A 24126-nucleotide genomic window follows, 5' to 3' on the forward strand; every position below is an offset into this window, starting at 1 on the left:
CAGTGAGAATTAACAATCAATTGATGAATAAATTAATAAATGGTTAAATGAATGGAATGTTGCTTTCACACTGACTTTTCATAATATGCAACGCACATTCGCCAAAATTTGAAACGTTCACTTTTACCTGCAATTTCTCACGAAAGGTGCATAAATATTTCACACATTTAATATTTAATAACACCTCGTCTACATATTCAACTATTATATAACGTACAATATAAATTGTATATATTGTTCTCGAATCTGCGTTTGCTAATATACGACGAGCTTTTTTGGAACGAAACAAGCAAAATAGCTGAAGTTAGCTTTTCAATTGGATTTTCCATTCCACCTTAAAAAAAAAATCCAACATTTAATACCTTGCGCCGCTAGATGGCGCCATAAACCGCATCAAATCGACGTTTACAGTTACTCTATATGAACAAAAGTTTGTGGACACCTGAGCCTAAGATTGGTGTGTAGTTTTTGAACATCCCACATTTAGTCCCGATTTGCTGTTATAATAATTTCCACTCTTCCGGGAAGATGTTCCAATACATTTTGAAGTGTGTGTGGAGATCTGTGTTCATTTAAGGGTGCAATAAGGGTGTTATTAAAGTCAGATACTGATGGAGGTGAAATGAGGAGACCTGGGATGCAGTCAATGTTCACATTCATCCTAAAGTTGTTTAATAGGGTTGAAGTCAGAGCTCTATAGCAGGAGATCTTTCATTCTAACCCATGTAAAGCATATCTTCATGGAGCTGGAGCTTTATGCACAGGGGCATTGTCATGCAGGAACAGGTTTGGGTCTCTTAGTTCAGGTGAAGGGCAAATGTCACGCTATGAAAAGATACTGACATATATCTGTTTTGCTATATGTGCATTTGTCAGAAATATTCGAAACAGTTTTGATTAGATAATTGACACCAAAATCAGAAAGAAAGCAAAATGAAACCTTTTATTGCCAAGTATCATGAGTTACATATACAAATAATTTGTCATGGTGTGTTAGTGCTGTAAAAATAAAAATAAAAATCTAGGAAAAAATAAATAAATAAAAGTAAAACACAAGTTCGTCTTTATATTATATATACCGTTTATTATATATCAAGTTTATATGTTGTTATATATTATGTTGCATTTATTTTATATGAATTATTTATATTTAATTAATTTTTGAAACGTGTATTAAAAATTTATTATTAATTATTTAGATCATTAATCAATTATTTATTTAGTTTATTTTACATTTCTACAGTAAAATGTCACCACACTATATTTATACAATACGTAAACCATATTTCCGTTTCATCTATGCAGAATAAAAAAGCGTCTTTTGGTGCCATCTACAGGCAAAAACTGTAGGTGCACGATTTTTTTTTTTTTTTTTTTAAGGTGGAACCGACAATTCAGATGAGAAGCTGGTGAATAGGAAGCGAACTTCAGCCCGGTCTGACAGTAAGCGTGTTAAATTCACTATTAAACCCCACACTGGTGCATAAAAAACACCCGATTAGATTAAGAACAAACCCTTGTGTTATGTGGCTGCTTGTAGAGATCACGTGTTTAGACAGCAGGTGAAGCTCGAACGAAACCCGGAAGCTAGTCGGGCTCGTGCAGGAGAATACCAGGGTGATGGTGTTTATTAGGCCTGGGTTGCATCATTGTTTGTTTTAATATTACTACCATGTACTTCTTGAACCCTGTGATGCCAGTGCATGTTGGCACAGTGTGATATGTTTGCACGTGCATATGCACATTGTAACCGTTTATTGAACGGGTTTTGGAAATGCCATTGCATTGGTTTAATTAAACACCCCTATCATGTGTGTTCACTTTGCAAATAAACACTGCCCGTTCAAAAGAGTCAAAGTATTGGCGTGTATGGTGAGACCTGAGATGTTGTCTGGTTTAGAGACAGTGGTATTGAGTAAAAGACAGGAGATGGAGCTGGAGGTAGCAGAGCTGAAGATGTTGAGATGTTCATTGGGAGTGATGACGATGGACAGGTTTAGAAATGAGTTTATTAGAGGAATAGTGCATGTAGGACGTTTTGGAGACAAGGTGAGGGAGGTGAGATTGAGATGGTTTGGACATGTGCAGGTAGTTGGTGTGAAAGAGGCAGATGTATTATTAAAAACTGGAAGGATTGTGGGGGAACTGTCATCTACAAAGAAAAGAAATGTGTCCGGGGGAAAAAAAATCTTGAATGGTCCGCGATCGCTTAAAGGTTTGGTGAAATCGAATCGTAAAAAGAAAACAGTAGAACTCACGCCTGTGTTTGATGGTGAAAGTATCAATATCATCAGATGTAGTTGACGCCACCAGACCAGTAGAATTTCTGTCGTTTTGAACCATGTCTTCTGCCGGAAAACATAACATCCTTTACGGCATCTCCAGCCACCAGCACTTGGATGAAAAATGTTGATATTGACAAAAATTGATATTGAATTATTCCAGGTGTGTTGGGCATCTCTTTTTGGTTTCCACCCGTTCGCAGGTGAAAGATGAGGAAGGCTAAAGGGAAGCCGAGCACTACGGAGAAAGAATTCGTGTTCGAGTTCAAGGCAGGGAGAAATCACTGCGTCCTCAAAGTTCCTCTGCAGTTTCCTGTTCAGGAGAATGTCAACGATCTGCACGGGAGATTGATGCTGCTCCACAAAATCCCCTGCTTTGTAGAAAAGGGTAAGAATTCGCTCTTATCATCTGATCAAATTTTCTTTAATGTGATTTCAACAGAATTGTGTTTTGGGATGAATAAGAATGTTCTTCTGCTCAGGGTTTAATGCTACACCAAAAACTATTGGTCACCAAAGTACATTCCTGCATTTTGATATTGTGAGATTTCTGAACTAATACAAATCAGCACATTGTATATATCACTTTTGGTAATTATGTAAATTTTGGGGTCTTCTTAGCAGATGTTTCAGCATGAAGCTCTTTCTATTGCCTGGATTGTGCTTAGCCTTGTTCCACTTTATTATGCATTCTCTTGATTTCTCGCTTGTGATGGTTTGAAATCATGTGTTCATTGTATTAAACAATGCACTATATGGACAAAAGTGTTGTGGCATGACTTTTCCAGCCATATGTGCTTCTTCCCCAAACTGTAAGCACAACGTTGGAGGCGCACAGTTGTCCTACTTGTCTTTGGATGAGGTTGTGTGAAATTTTCCAAAACCTTTTCCAGCATTGCCCCTGTGCTGAAAGCCAGCTCTTCTTCTTCTTCTTCTTTCGGCTGCTCCCATTAGGGGTCGCCACAGCGGATCATCCGTCGCCATACCACCCTGTCCTCTACATCTTCCTCTTTTACACCAACTACCTGCATGTCTTCCCTCACCACATCCATGAACCTCCTCCTTGGCCTTCCTCTTTTCCTCCTACCTGGTGGATCCATCTTTAGCATTCTTCTACCAATATAATTCATGTCCCTTCTCTGCACATGTCCAAACCATCTCAATCTCGCCTCCCTCACCTTGTCACCAAAACATCCTACATGTGCTGTCCCTCTAATAAACTCATTTCTAATCTTGTCCATCCTCGTCACTCCCAACGAAAACCAACATCTTCAGCTCTGCTACCTCCAGCTCCATCTCCTGTCTTTTACTCAATGCCACTGTCTCTAATCGATACAACATCTCAGGTCTCACCACAGTCCTATAAACTTTCCCTTTCATTCTTGCAGATAACCTACTATCACAAATCACTCCTGTCACTCTTCTCCACCCACTCCACACTGCCTGCACTCTTTTCTTCACTTCTCTAACACACTCTCCATTACTTTGCACTGTTGACCCCAGGTACCTGAACTCCTCCACCTTCTCCACCTCTTCTCCCTGCAACCGCATCACTCCACTGCCCTCCCTCTCATTCACACACATGTACTCTGTCTTACTCCTACTGACTTTCATTCCCCTTCTCTCCAACGCATATCTCCACCTCTCCAGGCTCTTCTCAACCTGCTCTCTACTCTCACCACAAATCACAATATCATCTGCAAACATCATAGTCCAGGGAGACTCCTGTCTGACCTCGTCCGTCAACCTGTCCATCACCACTGCAAACAGGAAAGGGCTCAGGGCCGATCCTTGATGCAGTCCAACCTTCACCCTGAACCAGTCTGTCGTACCTACTGCACACTTCACTGCTGTCACACTGTCCTCATACATGTCCTGCACCACCCTCACATACTTCTCTGACACACCTGACTTCCTCATACAATACCACAACTCCTCTCTTGGCACTCTGTCGTACGCTTTCTCTAAATCCACAAATACACAATGCAATTCCTTCTGTCCTTCTCTATACTTCTCCATCAACATCCTCAAAGCAAATAAGGCATCTGTGGTGCTCTTCCTCGGCATGAAACCATATTGTTGCTCACAGATGGTCACCTCTTCTCTCAGCCTGGCTTCCACTACTCTTTCCCATAACTTCATGGTGTGACTGATCAACTTAATTCCCCTGTAGTTACTGCAGGTCTGCACATCTCCCTTATGCTTAAAGATCGGTACCAGCACACTCCTTCTCCATTCCTCAGGCATCCTCTCCCCTTCCAGAATCCTGTTAAACAATCTGGTTAAAAACTCCACTGCCATCTCTCCTAAACATCTCCACGCTTCTACCGGTATGTCATCTGGTCCAACCGACTTTTCATTCTTCATCCTCTTAATCGCTGCTCTCACTTCCTCCTTACTAATCCTATCTACATCCTGCTTCACTAACTCCACATCCTTCAACCTTCTCACTCTCTGATTTTCCTCATTCATCAGCTGCTCAAAATACCCCCTCCACCTTCTCAACACACTCTCCTCACTAGTCAACACATTTCCCTCTCCATCCTTTATTGCTCTAACTTGCAGTACATTCTTCCCAGCTCGGTCCCTCTGCCTGGCCAATCGGTATAAATCCTTTTCTCCTTCCTTATACAGCTCCTCATATGCCTTTTCCTTGGCTTTCGCCACATCCCTCTTTACCTGCTGCCGCATCTCCTTGTACTCCTGCCTACTTTTCTCATCACTCTGTCGATCCCACTTCTGTTTTGCCAACCTCTTTTCCCTAATGCTCTCCTGCACTTCCTCATTCCACCACCACGTCTCCTTGTCTTGCTTTCTATTTCCAGATGTCACACCAAGTACTTTTCTAGCTGCCTCCCTCATCACTCCTGCAGTAGTTGCCCAATCATCCGGCACCTTTTCACCACCACCGAGCCCCTGTCTGACCTCTTCCCTGAACCTCACACTACACTCTTCCTCCTTCAGTTTCCACCATCTTATTCTTCTTTCAATCCTTACTTTCCTCCTCTTCTTCTTCGCCTCCAAAACCATCCTACAGACCACCATCCGATGCTGTCTAGCTACACTGTCCCCCGCCAACACCTTACAGTCTCCAATCTCCTTCAGGTTGCATCTCCTGCATAGCACATAGTCCACCTGTGTGCACCTTCTTCCACTCTTATACGTCACCCTATGATCCTCCTTCTTCTTAAAATACGTGTTCACCACTGCCATTTCCATCCTTTTAGCAAAATCTACCACCATCTGCCCTTCCACATTCCTCTCCTTAAAACCATACCTACCCATCACCTCCTCATCACCTCTGTTCCCTTCACCTACATGCCCATTAAAGTCTGCCCCAATCACCAATCGTTCTTTCCTAGGTACACCATCTACCACTTCATCTAATTCACTCCAGAATCTTTCTTTCTCCTCCATCTCACAGCCAACTTGTGGAGCATAGGCACTGATGACATTTATCATCATCCCTTCAACTTCCACCTTCACGATCATCACCCTATCAGAAACTCTCTTCACCTCCACTACACTCTTACTGTACGCTTCTTTCAGAATCACCCCTACACCATTTCTCTTTCCATCCACACCATGATAAAACAGTTTAAACCCACCTCCAATGTTCCTGGCCTTACTCCCTTTCCACTTGGTCTCCTGAACACACAGCATATCTACCTTTCTCCTCTCCATTATATCAGCGACCTCTCTCCGTTTACCCGTCATAGTACCAACATTTAAAGTACCAACCCGAACCTCTACTCACCTACACTGCTCCTTTTCCTGCCGTCTCTGTAGACGTCTTACTGAAAGCCAGCTCTATTTAGAAATATTCTTTACATAATTTGGAGTGGAAGATCTCCTGATCTTCATACATCCATGTGTCCAAATGAGGTAAAATCTCTACAAAATTTAGTGGAACCTCTTCCCAGAAGAATGGAGATCATTTAGTATGGAGATCACTCAAAGGCTAAATGTTTTTTGCTGACCTGGAAAAGGTTGAAGGTTAAGAGCCGTGCTCAAGGGCCCAGCAGTGGCAGCTTGTTGGTGCTGGGATTTGAACACTGAGCTGCCACATTCCAGACGAATATATGAATAAATATCAACAATGTCAAATCAGCAAATAGAAACTCAACCTTGCTTTGTTTCAGGCTTAAAGAACAAACTTCTTGCGTTCGTCGAAAGAGAAACGTTGGAGGATTATGACCGGGAAGCTGAAGCAGCTTTGCAGAGGATCACTACTGGAGAAGTTGACATTAATAAACTGAGCAACCTGTGGGCCAAGGCCTACACTGAGGTAGGAGCAATACACACGGAATGTGTTGAATAATTAGCATATTGGACCAGATGTTATTTGAATGAACACATAGGGTGTTGATCTTTGCACTGACTGCACCAGTTTGTTTATTAAAATTACACGATACCACTGTTGAATTCTCGAATCTGATCGCTTAGAAGGTAATGATTATATTTCTATAATGGCAGCTCTCAACGCAATTCCAAATCGCAGATACGTCATCATTTCTGTAGTAGCAAGAATTCACAGGAACTTGTAAAATCAAAGCTTTCGTTTATAGATTATAGATAGAAATTTGTAAGGTTTATTTTTTAAATAGAACACCTAGATTTTTTTTATGTACTCCCATCTGCGGTTATAAGAACCTCCACTCTTCTGGGTAGATGTTCCGCTAGATTTTAGATCTGTGTTTATTTAGACACTAATAAAGTCATGTTCAGGTACTGATATGTGTGAGGAGGCCTGTGGTTTTTAATTCCTCCCAAAGGTGTTCAATAGGGTTGAGGTCAGAGCTTTATAGCAGAAGATCTTCCACTCCAACCCATGTAGAGCACATCTTCATGGAGCTGGTTTTGTGCACACAAGCATTGTCATGCTGGAGCAAATGTTTTTTTTTTTTTTTTTTTTAAAGAAAGAACCGTATATGGTTGAAAAGTCATACCTACCGTGTACTTGTGTGATGTCTGCTGATTTATTCATTTGTTTATTTATATTCCAGACAACGCTAGAACACGCCCGCCCCGAAGAGCCTAGCTGGGACGAGGACTTTGCGAACGTGTATCACGACCTGATTCACTCCTCGGCCTCGGAAACACTGCTTAACCTGGAGCACAACTACTACGTCAGCGTGTCCGAGCTCATCAGTGAGCGAGACATGGAGCTGAAGAAACTCCAGGAGAGGTTGGTAGAGCATGAAAAGGAGGTTCCTTGAATTTGTGTCCAGTAATTATTCCAGAATATTTAATCAACATTACGGCTGGCACATACCAATACCGCTTTAATGGAGGGGAGGTTCATTTAATCGAGCAGTTTTCACTTTGGGTTCTCAGGGGGTCCAGGTGTGGAACGGGACTAAAACAAAACTAAATAAAACGATAAATGTAGGTGTTATGATGCCTTTACTTTCGGAAGTGCTTGGACCGTGTAGATCACCACAAGAGATCGCTTCCACAAGAGAACATTAGCTTCACCGGCAGCTTATTCCTGTCTTTTTTCTTTTTTTGCTCACCCACATACAGGCAGGCAGCTGAAATGGACAAGGTCATGCAGGAACTGGGAAAGACCTTGAGCGATCAGGACGTTAATACAGTGGCAGCGCAGCACTTCGAAGCTCAGCAAGTAAGACCACTACGACACAGTGGGCCAATTCGTAGCACGTCATGGATTCTGTTCTAACCATCAAAAATAAATAATATTGGGCTTCTTAGATTCCTGCAGCCATCCATCAAATATCTGCTCAGGATTCAGAGCAGTAGGCTGTATGTAGAAGAGGAAAAAAAGACAAATAATTATCAACAAATCTTTTTTATATAGTGCATTTAATAGTTGGATATCAAAGCGCTTTCCAAGCATAGAAGATTTGTATTACTTTTTTCGGCTGCTCCCACTAGGGGTCACTACAGTCGATCATCCGTCTCCTTACATCTGCCTCTTTCAAAACAACTACCTGCATGTCTTCACTCACCACATCCATAAACCTCCTCCTTGCCCATCCTCATTTCCTCCTTCCTGGTGGCTCCATCCTCAGCATTCTCCTTCCGATATACCCCATGAACTAATAATAAAAATAATAATAAAATAAGTAAATAAATGTCAAAGAATGCATCACAAAAAAAAAAAAATCACATTAAAGCTATCCTGAAAAATACGTTTTAGGAGCGGATTTAAAAACACCAAAAGAGTCGCCTTGTCTGATCTCAATGGGGAGAATTCAGACAGAGCATGGGAGGAAAAAACCCGCTCACCAATAGAACGTAAACTGGTAGGAGGAACAACTGAAAGAACAATGGGAGGAGCGGAGATCACGCCTTAGAGTGTAGACCATTCAATTCAGATTTTGAAACATCCAGACAACCAGGATATATAATATATAATATAATACTTCCATGAATACTTGTGTGTTGCCTATGGATTTTGTAGTCTAGACAGCTTGGGGGGAAAAAAGGGCTGTATTTGTTTTTATGTACATGTTTAAATTTGATGCTAGCTCTAGCTAATTACTGACCCCAACATCTACCAATAATTAATCAATATTAGTAATAAACTTCCTTATGAATTTAAATGATTGATATATAATATTGTTTATTGCTTGAAATGGTCGATATTATCCCAAAGCGTTTCCACGTACTTTCTAGTTAAAACAAAACAGTTAAGATATGTACAAAAACAAAAAATGGACAACTTTTCACTCAGAACATTAATTGTTTACCCGAAGTACCACATCCAGACCTGTATCGTTATTTGGTTGAGGCCGAGTGCGTCTACACAAGAGAACCTAATTCACATTCACTTTAAACCTAATTCACATTTAATTCTAATTCGTCACACGTGTTGTCGGTTTTAGATAAAAGTAGATATCCTCGATCCGAAGTAGATGCCGCAATATCACCGCGTTTAAACAACCTCCCGCCAATTTGCACGATAACTCGCCGGAAACATCCGAGGACCAAAGACGTCACTTCCTTAAGTGGCTGTTGAAATGGTCTATACAAGACTATATAATTAATAATGCTAACTTTATTTTTTTATTTTTTTATTATTATAATACATTTTTATTGGATCTTCTTGCTCGGTGTGGTAGTAATTCTCATGTTTGGTGTTTAGGTCTTGGAGAACAAGTGGGCCAGTGAGTTGAAGCAAGTAACTGGGATTCAGAAGCAAGAGTACCAGGAGTGGGTGGTTAAGTTGCACCAGGACCTTCGCAACCCGAACAACAGCACAATCACGCAAGTGTCCCATTAGGAGTTTCATTAGTGATGTTAATGTTATGGATAAAAGGCATTTATTCTTGTAAGCAGGCAGATAAAAGTCCTATATCACGCTTGTGTCATAGTGAGGAGATTAAGGTACAGCCTGGGCAGCTGAGCGAGGCCGGAGAGTTGGGGGCCAGAGTGTTCGAGGAGCATCGACAGCTGGAGGAAAGCTTTACCATTCATTTAGGTATGGCGTCTGTTTGGAAACACCTGGATGGGACATTATATATATATATATATATACAGTATATTAACAAAAGTATAGGGACACCTGAAATCAAATTGTTACTGCAAAGTTCCCACTCAATTGTATAGAATATCTTTGGATGCAGTAGCATGAGATTTTATCTTTACTTGAACTAGGAGACCAAAATCTGTTCCAGCATGACAATGCCCCTGTGCGCAAAGCCACCTCCATGAAGATATAAGTTGGAGTGAAAGATCTCCTTCTATAGAGCTTGAACCCTATTGAACACCTTTGGGATGAATGTGAACGCTGACTGCACCCCAGGAACCTCCTCACCTTCTCACCTTCATCAGTACCTGACTTTACTAACACCCTTGTGTCTGAGCACAAAATCTAGTGAAGGTTAAACAGCAAATGGAGGCTAAATGTTGAATGGGATGTTCAAAAATCACATACACAGTCTTATGATAACATGGCAAAAAGCATTTTTCCATATAGTGTACATATATTAGTACAGGTCTATATTAGAGATTGACCGATAGTGGATTGTACTGATATCGATATGGATCGCACTTTGCCGATACCGATTAATCGACCGATAGTTTTAAAAATTAATACTAAATAAAAAAAAATTTATAAACTAGCAATCTGTTTAAAAAAAAAAAAAAAAAAAAAAGGTATTGAACATATTTACAAAAATAAAAAACAGCACTGAAAAATGTGCTAAGAACAAACAAGTGCCATCAGTGATCCTCTAGAGGCCGCTCTTATAATGGCAGCGGATCTTCTATGTCGTTCCAGCAACGAACGCTACCCGGAAAAACTATCGGTATGGATTTTTGCAGATCAACTCTCAGTGCCAATTAATCGTCCGACCTTTAGTGTATAATCAAAGTTCATTATAACCCAATACATTTTGGTTATGTTTTATTTGCTCACATTATCTTGGGCCTGTTTACTGCAAATGATGTTTGCTAATAGTAGTAATAGTAGTTTACATTTCTGTTGGAATCATAGAAAAGTTTTAGCTTTTGAACAGACTTTAGTGTTTTCTGAAAAAAAAAAAAGTTTTGATAAAGTACAGGAACCTGAAATCATTTGTTCCACCGTGTGCTATTATGATGAAAATTTAGATAATAAATATACCACCGCTCTCACATGAATCATGTAGAATTTCAGATTTATTTTTGTCCGTCCATCCATCTTTTAATCGTGTGATATCTCATGAACAAGTAACAAACGGATGACCGATTAATGAATCCAAACAGGGTCAAAGTCACATCAAGGTCAAAAACCATTTGGCAGCCCAAGCATCCCCATGGCCAGGCTTTGTGTCAAGTTCAAGTACTTGGTTTTCTGTCTTCTAATAAACCAACGCTGGTTGTACTTCCAGCAGAATGCAATCAGAATTGTCATTTAAATCACAGCAACCCTTTATCAGGATAAAGCAGCAGCCTGCCGTGGTCGGATACACTCCCGCGTTAAACAGTGTGGCTTTTCTTTGTCCGCCCAAATTCATCTCTGACCACCGCAGAAAAAGCCACCTGCTCCCATCAGCACGAGAGCGCAAACCACCTGCTCCCATCAGCACGAGCGGGAAAACCACCTGCTTCCATCAGCACGAGCGGGAAAACCACCTGCTCCCATCAGCATGAGAGTAAAAACTGCCTGCTCTAGTAGCTTCTTTGTGACAGTCTCGATACACACTTTTAAACCCGGGGTGTAATTCTGAAAAAATAATACCATTATTTGCTTGTGTGTGTGTGATAATTCTGTGCATAATATAAGTCTTTTTTGTCACTCGCTACAGGTGCTCAGCTGAAGACGATGCACAACCTGCGGCTGGTCCGGGCTAACGTGTTGGACTTCTGCAGGCACAGACGCCACGGGAGCGGAGGCAGCGTCAAGTTGCGTCGGCTTCAGACAGCGTTCTCTCTGTACTCGTCCTCTCTCTGCGGCCTCGTCCTGCTCGTCGACAACCGAGTGAACTCCTACAGCGGCATAAAGAGAGGCATGGCACCTCACTCGCTCTCTACATATGAAGGATAGATATCAGGCGTAGACAATCGAGATCTATAAATAGAGATCTGTAAATCTATCAATATAGATGGAGATCTATAAAAAAATCTCAATAAATATGTAAATGTAGATAGATATCAGTAAATCTATAATAATCTATAATACATATTACCGATTTAATATATACGCTTAGAAAATGACATGCTGGTAGGAACATGGTGAATGTTCCTCAAAACCTTCAGGTTATTGTCTTAGACCTTCATATTAAAAGGAAGGAAAGGTGGAGTCAGCTATTCTTCAGCCACATCGAATTTTGTATGATTTGATTTTCCCGTATCTACTTCTCACATCTATTATCTTCATCTCGCACACCGCACTGCACCACTCTCTCTTCGATCCTCGAGCTGTCAGGGTTCATGGAAGGCATGCTTCAAGATCTTTCTCTCTTCTGGAACTGAGGTGGTGGTACAAATTACCACTTGATTGCCATAGTCTCTAGCAATCTTCAATAGACCCACCCTGTCTAGCAGTACTTACGTTAGCATTTCCAATTGCTTTCTAACTAAATTCTCTCCCACTAGAGTTGAGTAGATTGAATTCTTACTCTGTTTCCTAATGAACCAGCATCAGAATGTATTTATTGATGGGGACTTCAAAGTACTTTTGTATGTTGCTCCGGATAAGGATGCCTCCCGAATTCTGTAAATGTTGATGTTTAGGCGCTGGAGGTTTCCATGTTCTTTAACATGTAGAAGGTGGAAGCTTAGTGGTTAAGGCATTGGGCTTTGGATCTCAAAGTCAGGAGTTTAAAATCCCAGCTTCATCAAGCAGCCACTCATGTGCCCTTAACTCCATAGCTGCTCAGTTGTATGAATGAGATAAATGTAAGGTGCTAAATGGCATAAATGTAGAATAAAATATCAATATTTAATGCTCATGGAACTCATTATAATACACCACGTCCCATCAGCATCTACTATTTATCACATTTGGCCGAACCCCTCATCCAGAGCGACTTACAACCGAGCAGTTGAGGATTATGGCTCTTTCAAGAGCTCAGCGTGGTGGTGTTGGGATTTGAACTCACGACCTTCCTATCCAAAGTCCAACGTCATACCCGCTCAGCGACCACTCCGCATGTCACTAAATCTCCAAAATATCGAAAGCATTTAAAGTATTTTGGCTTGGTTTATATTTTATCCTTCGTTGTTGTGAATCCAGATTTTGCCACCGTGTCTCAAGAGTGCACGGATTTCCATTTCTCCCGGCTTTCCGAGCAGCTGGAGGTGGTCCAGCAGGTGGTGCTGTATGCACGGGCGCAGCGCAGCAGCAAGCAGCAGCCGGGTGAGTGATACAGCAACTGTGTGTGTGTGTTTGTGTGGGGGGGTGTGGGAAGTGGATTCCCCCCTTTCCAAAACACCCACCTCTGCATTGCGCCACGGCATATCCAACTTCACGGGCTCCGCAGGGAAGTGTTTCATTTCGTTCGCCTGGTGCCAGCAACAATGAAATGCTACCCAGCTCTTTTCTGGCCATCTAAATATTTTGCCAGAATTCCGGGTGTCACTGACTTCTGATCAGATGGATGTTGTTGTTGATTCATGATCTCGGTAGCTTACATGAAGTATTTAATGAGTTTATACTCCTGGTATTAAATACAGTTTTTTTTTTGTTGGTTTTTTTAAAGTAGAATGTACGTTTTGATATATAGAAATGTGGTGGTTTTGTTTTTTTACATTTTGAACTTTTTGCTTTTTGCTAAAGTAATCACAGACAGAGCATTAAGAACCATATCTTCTCCTGCAGAGATTCCTAGAAATGGGAGCCATGACGAAAAAACAAAGAACGTTGAGCGAAACCCTTCCAACATCCTTCCTGGTACGTTTGTTTTTAAACACTGACAGATTCTTCTTCTTTTTCGGCTGCTCCCATTAGGGGGCGCCACAGCGGATCATCCGTCCCCATACCCCCCTGTCCTCTACTTCTGCCTCTTTCAAACCAACCACCTGCATGTCTTCCCTCACCACATCCATAAACCTCCTCCATGATCACCTTCTTTCTCAGAATTCTTCCACCGATTGTCTTTTCTCTGCACATGTAACCAAACCATCTTGATTGCTTCTCTCTCACATTGTCTCCAAAAATGTCCTTCCTGCCCTCTTATTAACTCATTTCTAATCCTGTCCGTCCTCATCTTCAGCTCCACCTCCTGTCTTTTTTTTTTTTTTGTCAATGTCTCTAAACCTATTTCTTGTAATCAGCTGGTGATTTTATTCCCCCCCTCCAGGTGAATTCTACATCACTCGTCATTCCAACTTATCCGAGGTACACATAATGTTCCACCTGTGCGTGGACGATAACGTGCGCTCGGCAAACCTCACGGCTCGAGACCCGGCCATCATGGGCCTGCGCAACATCCTGAAAGTGTGCTGCACGCACGACATCACCACCATCACCGTCCCGCTGCTGCTCGTGCATGACATGTCTGAGGTAAAACTGTTTAGCTTGTTGCTTGGTGGGTCTTCGTGGTCCATTACCTGTTCACTGACAGTTTCTAAAGGACCAGCTATGAACGATTCCTTGACCAAATGGTGACAAATTGAATTTTTAATACGCAACCAATTTTGGATGTTTTCTGTCTAATACCTCCAGGAGGGTCCCTGATTCCAGCCTGAGCTTGGGTTAGGGTCTAAAAATGAATCTATCCGAATGAGTTAAATCGAAACAGAATTTATAATAAATCTATGATAAAAACATAAAAAAAAAATCACTGTGGCATAATCTGGTACAGTATTGATATATCATCACACCACCCAGAGATCCTGGGTTAGGCTCCGGATTAAGCTCCACCCCAACCCATATAAAGTGTTTGCTGAAAGTGAGCTTTATTACTAAAGGTCATGGCAACGGATATAACAATTCAGAGTGAAATTAACATCTGTTAAATGTTAATCAAGGCAAAAACACACGCTTTGTACTGTACCAGCAACCTTTCATACTTTTTATAGTGTACTATTATGGACACCTGATTTTTTTTCTTCTTCCAAAGAAGCAGCATGACTCTTAGTAGCACCAGCACAAGCAGTGAACCTTCTCTGTAGCCATCGGGAATAATATTCAAGTTGCAAATTTCATTGCAAATGAGGTGAATAACAACTACACATTCACAAGTCTGAATAAACTCCCATGAACCAGAACCCTGGAACTGTGGGTACCGGATGTCATGACTTTTTTTTTTTTTTATATATATATAATTTGAAATTACATTTGTCAGCATTTTATTTATTTATTTATTTATTTTACTTATTTAACGGTTTATTGATTTGATTTCATTCTTATTAGCCAAAACCAACTTTTTTTTTTTTAAATGACATTCAAAAATGACGTGAAAGTGAGATCTATCTGTAGATGTAAAAACCAAAAAAATGTATGCCATAAATAAGGTGTAGAAACCTCCAGAATCAGCTTCTGCACTCGCTCTGGATTTTTTTGTTTTTAAACCGGTCTCTTGGTGAAAGTAATTGTTTTAAGCCGTGCAACCGGTTTAAAGTTTCCCTAAAAAAAAATGGAAACCGATGCTTTTTGATTCCAAAATATTTTTCTGTAATTTAGATACTTTCATTATTTATTTATTTTTTTGGTCACACTGTCTAAAGTGTTTGAGGAAAAAAACAAAAAAACGTATATCTTGCTGATCCTGATCCTGCTCCAGCCGACCACAGAGGGGAAAAGTCTTTTTATTCCTTTTTATATTCCATCCATATTGAACTTCAGCTAAATGTCAATACAAAATAATAAAAGGATAAACACAAGCAGACTGTAGAATATTCCAGAAATAAATTTCGTCCTGCATTGCTCCATAACTGGAGATTTATGTAAAAGAAACTACCGTATTTTCTGGACTATAAGCCGCTACTTTTTTCCCACGCTTTGAACCCCACGGCTTAAAGATTTTTCCTGGGTTTTTCCCGGTTTCACAAGGTTCATGCCAAAAAACTGAACCCTATAACATTAGACCAATGAAATTGCAGAACGGGTTCAAGTGAACCAATGAAACTCTTTATATTAAATCAGATGCGCTCCCACTGAATCGGGCCGCACCACATCATAAATATGGATGATGTTCCTCTGACGTTTGACCTGCCGCTCACTCGGACTGTCTACAGGAAATGCGAATCATTCGTCACGCTAAAAACAACCAGGCATGAAAACAGACTTCACCTGTATTCAGAGCTGCACGGCATCGGGAGAAAAGCTTCACCGATGGTGATTTTTAAACACACGACGACGCCAAAAGATAAACTCTCGAGAGAAATAGTTGTGAAAGGAAGGAGGAAGACAGTGAACAATGACTTTCTTGGTAGGCTACTGCTTAGATACAAGCCGTGTAACAGACACTGTCTTTCGTTAAAGCCTGTGTAAAGTTTCAGTGTAGGAACCTGCGGCTTATAGACAGGTGCTGCTTATTTATGTTCAAAATAAAAATCTTTGTCAAATTCAGTGGAAATTACGGTAAGATATAAATAATTATCGAGATTAACTACATTAAGATCTTCTGCCCTCTTCCACATAAGTGTGTTTATAGACACTTTGTGATTGACAGCTGAGGGTTTGTCATTGCGTTAACACATTTTTTAGCTTCACTTTGAATGGTTCATGTTTTGATATTTAGGTTCTTTTGTGCAGTTCCTGAAAGATCAGCCTTTTTCTCAACTTTTTCCCAAAACTGTTCCCATAAATTTGCAGACACACTTTTGTATAGGTTGTGGTAGCATTAGAATTTTTGTTCCTCCCAGCATGACCGTGCCCATGTGCAAAAAGCCAGCTCCATGAAGATATGCTTTGCATGGGTTGGGAGCGAAAGATCTGCTGTTATAGAGCTCTGACCTCAACCCTATTGAACACCTTTGGAAATGAATGTGAACACTGACTGAAGGCCCAGGGGGGAGGGGGGGGGGGTATTAGAACAGCAAATTAGGACTTAATGTGGAATGGGATGTTCAAATAGAAGCACATACCCAGGTGTCCACAAGCTTTTAAATATATGCAATCCTTAAAACAATTTTCCAACAAAAACTGCTTTATGATGCACTTTTGTTGCCCAGAATTAGAGGTTTAAGATCTTATAGTCCTGCTCTTTTCCTCTGTGCAGGAGATGACCATTCCCTGGTGTCTGAAGCGCGCTGAGTTGGTGTTTAAATGTGTGAAAGGTGAGTAAGCAAAGAGCAAATAGAGGAACTGCTGACTTTAGAGAACACGCTGCCCACTACGTAATTACTCCTGGGAACCCGAGTGTCAGCTCGAAATCTTCTGCCTTGTTTGTGCACTTTTGTGTATTTTTCTTTTCTGGCTGTTGCAGCAGTTACAGGACTAGTGGTAGAAATTACATTATGTTCTGAAAAAACATATAACCATTTATCGTAAGTTCAGCATTTGATGGTTGTAACCATGGCGACATAATAACCGATAATGTAGATGGTCATAGTGCAGAGGTCAGGACGCTCAGGTTCGCACAGATTCAGATCTTTGGTGTTCGATGCACATTGTAGCTTTAGAATGTTAGACTGGTGTTTTTGACACTATGGTAAAAAGCTCCGGTGGTTTCTACATGTTGCTCAAATGAAGTTAATGTTCACTAATTACATTTACACCATATGACTTACTTTTTCTTTCAGGCAACAAAAAATATACCCTTGTATTCAAGTGTCCACATTTTTGAGATCCGTTTTTTTCCCCCCACTGAAGGTTTCATGATGGAGATGGCATCATGGGATGGAGGCATCTCCCGAACCGTTCAGTTCCTCGTCCCTCAGGTATGACCTTGTAAGCTCTGAGGAAACATGGAATTACATCTTTTATTTTTGTTTTGTTTATTACAGTGCTAGTTTAGTGCACTGACCTGTACCCTTGAGTTCATTCACTCTGGCGAAAATAAATCTCATCTCCGGCTTTAGCGCAACCTTTTCTTGCACTGTGTCATTCAGCTCCATCCACCGCGATGAAGTTTTGTTTTATTGAACACCAGCTGCCTCTATTTGTCTAATAACCTGAGGGAACTCATAGCGTGTTGCTCCTCCACGCTGACAGGATAACAGGATTAAAAACAAGCATCAAAGGGATCTTTGACATTCGTGGCCACCACTTTTACACCCCTGTCCTGGTTCTAAATAGTTCAGTCTAAATCTGTGTCCCCATCAAACATATTGTGTTCGTGTTTTTTATATTTTTATTTATTTATATATATATATATATATATATATATATATATATATATATATATATATATATATATATATATATATATATATATATATATACACACACACACACACACACACACAGTGAGGAAAATAAGTATTTGAACACCCTTATATTTTGCAAGTTCTCCCACTTAGAAATCATGGAGGGGTCTGAAATTGTCATCGTAGGTGCATGTCCACTGTGAGAGACATAATCTAAAAAAAAAAAAAAATCCAGAAATCACAATATATGATTTTTAAACTATTTATTTGTATGATACAGCTGCAAATAAGTATTTGAACACCTGTCTATCAGCTAGAATTCTGACCCTCAAAGACCTGTTAGTCTGCCTTTAAAATGTCCACCTCCACTACATTTATTATCCTAAATTAGATGCACCTGTTTGAGGTCGTTAGCTGCATAAAGACACCTGTCCACCCCATACAATCAGTAAGAATCCAACTACTAACATGGCCAAGACCAAAGAGCTGTCCAAAGACACTAGAGACAAAATTGTACACCTCCACAAGGCTGGAAAGGGCTACGGGGAAACTGCCAAGCAGCTTGGTGAAAAAAGGTCCACTGTTGGAGCAATCATTAGAAAATGGAAGAAGCTAAACATGACTGTCAATCGCCCTCGGACTGGGGCTCCATGCAAGATCTCACCTCGTGGGGTCTCAATGATCCTAAGGAAGGTGAGAAATCAGCCCAGAACTACACGGGAGGAGCTGGTCAATGACCTGAAAAGAGCTGGGACCACCGTTTCCAAGGTTACTGTTCATAATACACTAAGACGTCATGGTTTGAAATCATGCATGGCACAGAAGGTTCCCCTGCTTTAACCAGCACATGTCCAGGCGCGTTTTAAGTTTGCCAATGACCATTTGGATGATCCAGAGGAGTCATGGGAGAAAGTCATGTGGTCAGATGAGACCAAAATAAAACTTTTGGGTCATAATTTCACTAAACGTGTTTGGAGGAAGACGAATGATGAGTACCATCCCAAGAACACCATCCCTACTGTGAAGCATGGGGGTGGTAGCGTCATGCTTTGGGGGTGTTTTTCTGCACATAGGACAGGGCGACTGCACTGTATTAAGGAGAGGATGACCGGGGCCATGTATTGCGAGATTTTAGGGAACAACCTCCTTCCCTCATTTAGAGCATTGAAGATGGGTCGAGGCTGGGTCTTCCAACATGACAATGACCCGGAGCACACAGCCAGGATAACCAAGGAGTGGCTCTGTATGAAGCATATCAAGGTTCTGGCGTGGCCTAGCCCGTCTCCAGACCTAAACCTAATAGAGAATCTTTGGAGGGAGCTCAAACTCCGTGTTTCTCAGCGACAGGCCAGAAACCTGACTGATCTAGAGAAGATCTGTGTGGAGGAGTGGGCCAAAATCCCTCCTGCAGTGTGTGCAAACCTGGTGAAAAACTACAGGAAACGTTTGACCTCTGTAATTGCAAACAAAGGCTCCTGTACCAAATATTAACATTGACTTTCTCAGGTGTTCAAATACTTATTTGCAGCTGTATCATACAAATGAATAGTTAAAAAAATCATACATTGTGATTTCTGGATTTTTTTTTTTAGATTATGTCTCTCACAGTGGACATGCACCTACGATGACAATTTCAGACCCCTCCATGATTTCTAAGTGGGAGAACTTAAAAGAGAGAACTCAAATCAATTAATAATAAATCCAACCTTGTTGCTTTTAGTCTTTAATATCCCACAACTTTGCTCTGTTCTGATTGGTTAGAAGGTGTTGATTCATTTTCTCAACTTGGATCACATGACTGTGATTTTATAGTTATGACTTACACAGACTTCACATAATGTAGTTATAACTCTCCGCTTTTACTTGATTTACTGGAGATTTTTGCTCGTTCAACTACAAATGTGTGTTGGTGTTGGTAAAGTCAGGTCCTGATGTAGATAAGTGAGGACAACTGGGGTGCTGTCAGCATTTAGATTCATCCCAAAGATGTCTAACAGGGTTTATAGATCTATTATAGATCTATCGCAGGACATTCATCTTTCACTCCAGCCCATTTAGAAGATACCTTCATTGAGTTGAAACTGAAGCCCGGAAAAATGTTATGCTACTGCATCCAAAGACATCCTATAAAATCGTGCACCTCCAACTAAATACTAACAGTTTGAGGAAGAATCACATACAATATTGTCTGGAAATGTCGTGTCCTAATACTTTTGACCAAGAACGCGTCGACGGCGTTCGAAACGTCTAAGAGAGGCTGCGTATTTTTTATTATACCAAAGTGAGGAGAAATAGAGGATGTCGTGGGGAACGGATTTTTATAGCTGCTGTAACGTAAGTGATAAAGTAACAGGAAGACCGTTACACTAAATGCATTAAACACGATATTGCTTATGTGAATGATGTGTCGTGAATGGAATAAAAGCCCTCAGGACATGCTGATGAAATAAAACTTCTTTGGGTTTTACCACCCAGTTGTTTATTTAATGGAAAATACAGTAATCAACAAGTTCTACTCTTCTACACGGCCCCTGATGTTCAGTACCATTGGGTGAAGTTTTTTTTTCACCAAAGCCGATTTACATTCTATGATATCAAAATGTCTTCAGATTTATTGTACTTCGAATTCTCCATTGCTCATTTCCTGACCAATGCTCAGCAATCGCTCCTCCTTTTTATTCGACAGAGTATCTCAGAGGAAATGTTCTACCAGCTGAGCAGCATGCTCCCTCAGATCTTCAGAGTCTCCTCCACTCTCACGCTCACATCCAAACGCTGACCAAGCCACGTGTACGCAAGAAGGATCTCCCAGGATGCTTTGCAGCCACACTTTTACCTCAAAAAAGACGGACACGACTAGAGATCTCAGAGTGTGAGGTGCTTGGAGTTGGTGACTGAAACATGGGTTTATGTAATGGTGGAGAATGAAAATGCACAATGATCAATTAGTTTTAAAACTTTTTTTTGGGGTCTGTACACGTATGTATGTAATCTTATTTAAAATCCAGATGTGTGGAAAATTTAGTTGGGAATGCCACAGCTGTGCTTATTGAAGAATTTTTCCCAGCTATATGTACTCTAAACAATTGGCATGTGTTAGCAAAACTCAGCGATGACCTCCGGATACCAAGTATTTAGCCATGGATGGGATTAGAGCCAAGATCTCAGTCGTTTTAAGAAGCACAGCACTAAAGGATTCGTTGCATAAAGAATGTCTTATAACTAATATTTACAAGAAACATGCTTAAATGTAAAATAATGTAAACCCTTCCCAAAGAGAAATATCTTAGCAGTCAAAATGTATGGCTCCAAGCATGGATCAGATGTTTGTTTAGAGATTTTAACGTTACACATCATCCCAAAGAGCTTAACAGAAATAATTACAAATATAAATGATCATTAATTATTTCCTATAAGTTTTCATCCCCAATGAGCGAGTCAGTGGCTACTATAGTGGCGAGGAAAAAAACTCCAAGAGATTGGTATGAGGATGGAAACCTTGAGAGGAACCCATCTTCATCTTACATCGAATGTCCATTCATTGCATAATATTCATAATATTTAAATCAGTTTCCTGGTGCAGAATCAGCATCCGTGACGTGAAAGGTCCTCATAGCGAGAATTTAGTAAAAATACACTCTCGCATCAGACCCATGGACCACTTTGTGATTGGATTTCATTTCAGATTTTCTGTGGCAAGGCTTCGTGGCCACGCTCTTAGAAGATTTCGGTATCAATTCAATATCAGTTTCATTTTCCCCTCGTTGCACATAACGACATTTTCACGTCTAGAAACTGATCTCGTCTCTAGTCACTGGGAGTCAGTAAGTGCAATGACATTCTCTTTTGTTCAGTAATGACTGGTCCTTTGTGCTTTTTTTTTTTTTTTGTTTAAAATTTCAGATCAGGTCATTATATGGGCTTTTCCTCTTCCCTTAGGGGTCTTTACAGCTATAATGTCATGAAAATGATGTGAAATTGAAAAGAAAATATGAGTCATGGCTGAACATTTTATAACGCCACAGAAATTAACACTTTCCTGTCCAGAAAAAGGGGAAACTGAACGAGTAGACATTTCTTTAGACACAACAGTACATCTGTAACGTATGTAGGAATGGAAAAAAAACCCATCAAACTAAAAAAAAAAAAAACCAAACAAAAAAACTTTACGTTTAATATTTCTACCTATTGGTGACCATAATGCAATCCATTAGATGGTGTTAGTCATTATTGAATTTATTGTAAATTGTATAATATTTGTATACAATATATTGTGATATCGGATTGGCTATGTGAAATTATTTTTCCTTTACCAAAAATCTCAATTTCTACACGATCAAGGTTTATTTGGTTGTATATTTTCATTCCCTATCCCATTCCTAATTAGCATATTCTAAAATGTTCCCAAAATGTTGGTTATTTTTTGATTTGCCCTGAATTCCTACTGAGAATATTGATTAGAAGTGAAATGAGTGAACTGTAAAAAGCTTTTTTCTTGCACGTTTTTACAGTGAAATAAACATTAATTCAAAATCATTCATGCTTTTTATGATTTTATGCAAATGTGCAAATATTTAAATAGGAATTTGAATAATTAATTCGTTATTCGTATTGCACTTTTAACAATGGACAGTTGGCAGCTTTCTACAGATAATGTGGTAAGAAAGAATGAATTTGTTCTTTAGAAGTGTACGTTTGTTCCTGATGAGCGAGTCGGTGGCGACTGTGACCAGGAAAAACTACCTGAGATGGCATAAGGAAGAAACCTTGAAAGACCAGACTCAAGAGGGAACCTCATCCTCATCTGGATTGTGACGAATGTCCATTTATTACAGATAAATCATGTTGAGGTGCAGTGATGATCAAATGCATAGTCTGTTAAAAAAAAAAAAAAAAAAAAAAAATAACTACAATATAAATACTGATATATTAATACTGACACTGAATCCTCCAGTATTAACCTTTTGTTCTTACTCAGTATTTTTTCTTGAATGTACACTGCATGTATGGACATCTGACCATCTGCTGCTTTTTGAAAATCCCATTCCACATTTAGTCCCCATTTGCTGTTATAATAACCTCCAATCTTCTTGAAAGATGATCCACTAGATTTGTTGGTGTTTTTGTGCAGATTTGTGAGATTTTATTCAGCCACCAGTGTGTTAGTAGAGGTGAGGAGACCTGGGGTGCAGGTGCACATTTATTCCAAAGGTGTTACTCAGGGTTGAGGTCAGAGCTCTATCGCAGGAGATCTTCTGTTCCAACCCAGGGAAATTCATGTAGCTGGCTTTTTTGCACAAGGTCATTGCCATGCTGGAACAGGTTTGGGTTTCCTAGTTTAAGTATTGAACTTTTTAATGGTTCCACATACAAAGACAATTGTATACAATTGTGTGAACTTTTCTCGTAACAGTAATACTTTTGTTAGTCTAGAACAAATACAATGTTTTTACATTTTTGTTTTGTTTTTTACAGAATTGGATAAGATTCATACCTTTCGTATGTAAAAACTTTTTTTATTTTTCTAGGTATTGGCCCAAAACAGATTCTGGATATTGGGTCAGCTGCATCTCTGAACTGATACTGAAAGAAAAAAAAAAAAACATTTTAATAAGAATGATCACTTTGTCAATTTGCCTGGCAAAAATGAATTATGAAATTGTATAGTTTTTATGACGAATGCAATAAATATAAAATGTTGAACTAAAACCCGAAGGTCAAGTTGAAAGTGACTGAATGCGTTTTTCTGTGCTGCATTGCAGTCAGTGACCTGCGGGACCTTTACGGACCACCAGGGGGCGCAATGCTAATGCACCAATAACACTTTATGAAAAAGTCCAAGTTGCTGATCTCATATGTCAAGTGACACTGACCATGTGAGCCTGTACAGTAAATCATCCAGTGGTCTAAGTGATTTAGCATGTGTTTTTATAATAGATGCCAATTAAAGGTCAGACGTGTTCTCTGTAATGGATGACCTGCAGCTTCATTTAGCCCCTTTTTAGAACTTGACGTATAACCATCAATAGCTTCTTTTTTTTTTTTTTTTTGGAATTAAAATAAACCAATTTCTCCTTCTTTTTTTTTGCCCTTTTTATTTCTGAGTTATGTTTTTAACAGAAACTGATACTGTAAT

At 40.0% G+C, this 24126-nt stretch overlaps 1 protein-coding gene across 5 annotated transcripts; it reads left to right on the forward strand.

Moving 5' to 3' along the window:
- Positions 1 to 1370: 1370 nt before the first annotated feature.
- On the forward strand, positions 1371 to 22526 carry ferry3 (FERRY endosomal RAB5 effector complex subunit 3; the record flags this gene model as incomplete). 5 transcript variants are annotated; one of them, XM_083561056.1, is made up of 14 exons in its annotated part: positions 1371 to 1443; positions 2446 to 2670; positions 6425 to 6570; positions 7289 to 7470; positions 7809 to 7908; positions 9394 to 9519; positions 9627 to 9729; positions 11540 to 11740; positions 12970 to 13092; positions 13555 to 13626; positions 14036 to 14238; positions 16901 to 16958; positions 17494 to 17561; positions 20677 to 22526. In XM_083561056.1, exons 2-14 carry the CDS (start codon positions 2493 to 2495, stop codon positions 20767 to 20769), a joined length of 1653 nt encoding a protein of 550 aa, XP_083417182.1. In that variant the 5' UTR covers positions 1371 to 1443; positions 2446 to 2492. The 5 variants fall into 5 exon arrangements, with proteins under 5 accessions (XP_083417182.1, XP_083417185.1, XP_083417186.1 ...); XM_083561059.1 differs by having other exon boundaries at positions 9394 to 9515; positions 9623 to 9729; XM_083561057.1 differs by having other exon boundaries at positions 1376 to 1443; positions 2486 to 2670.
- Positions 22527 to 24126: the final 1600 nt, after the last annotated feature.

Source organism: Silurus aristotelis (assembly GCF_946808225.1).
Source record: "Silurus aristotelis genome assembly, chromosome: 14".
Taxonomy (NCBI): Eukaryota; Metazoa; Chordata; class Actinopteri; order Siluriformes; family Siluridae; genus Silurus; species Silurus aristotelis.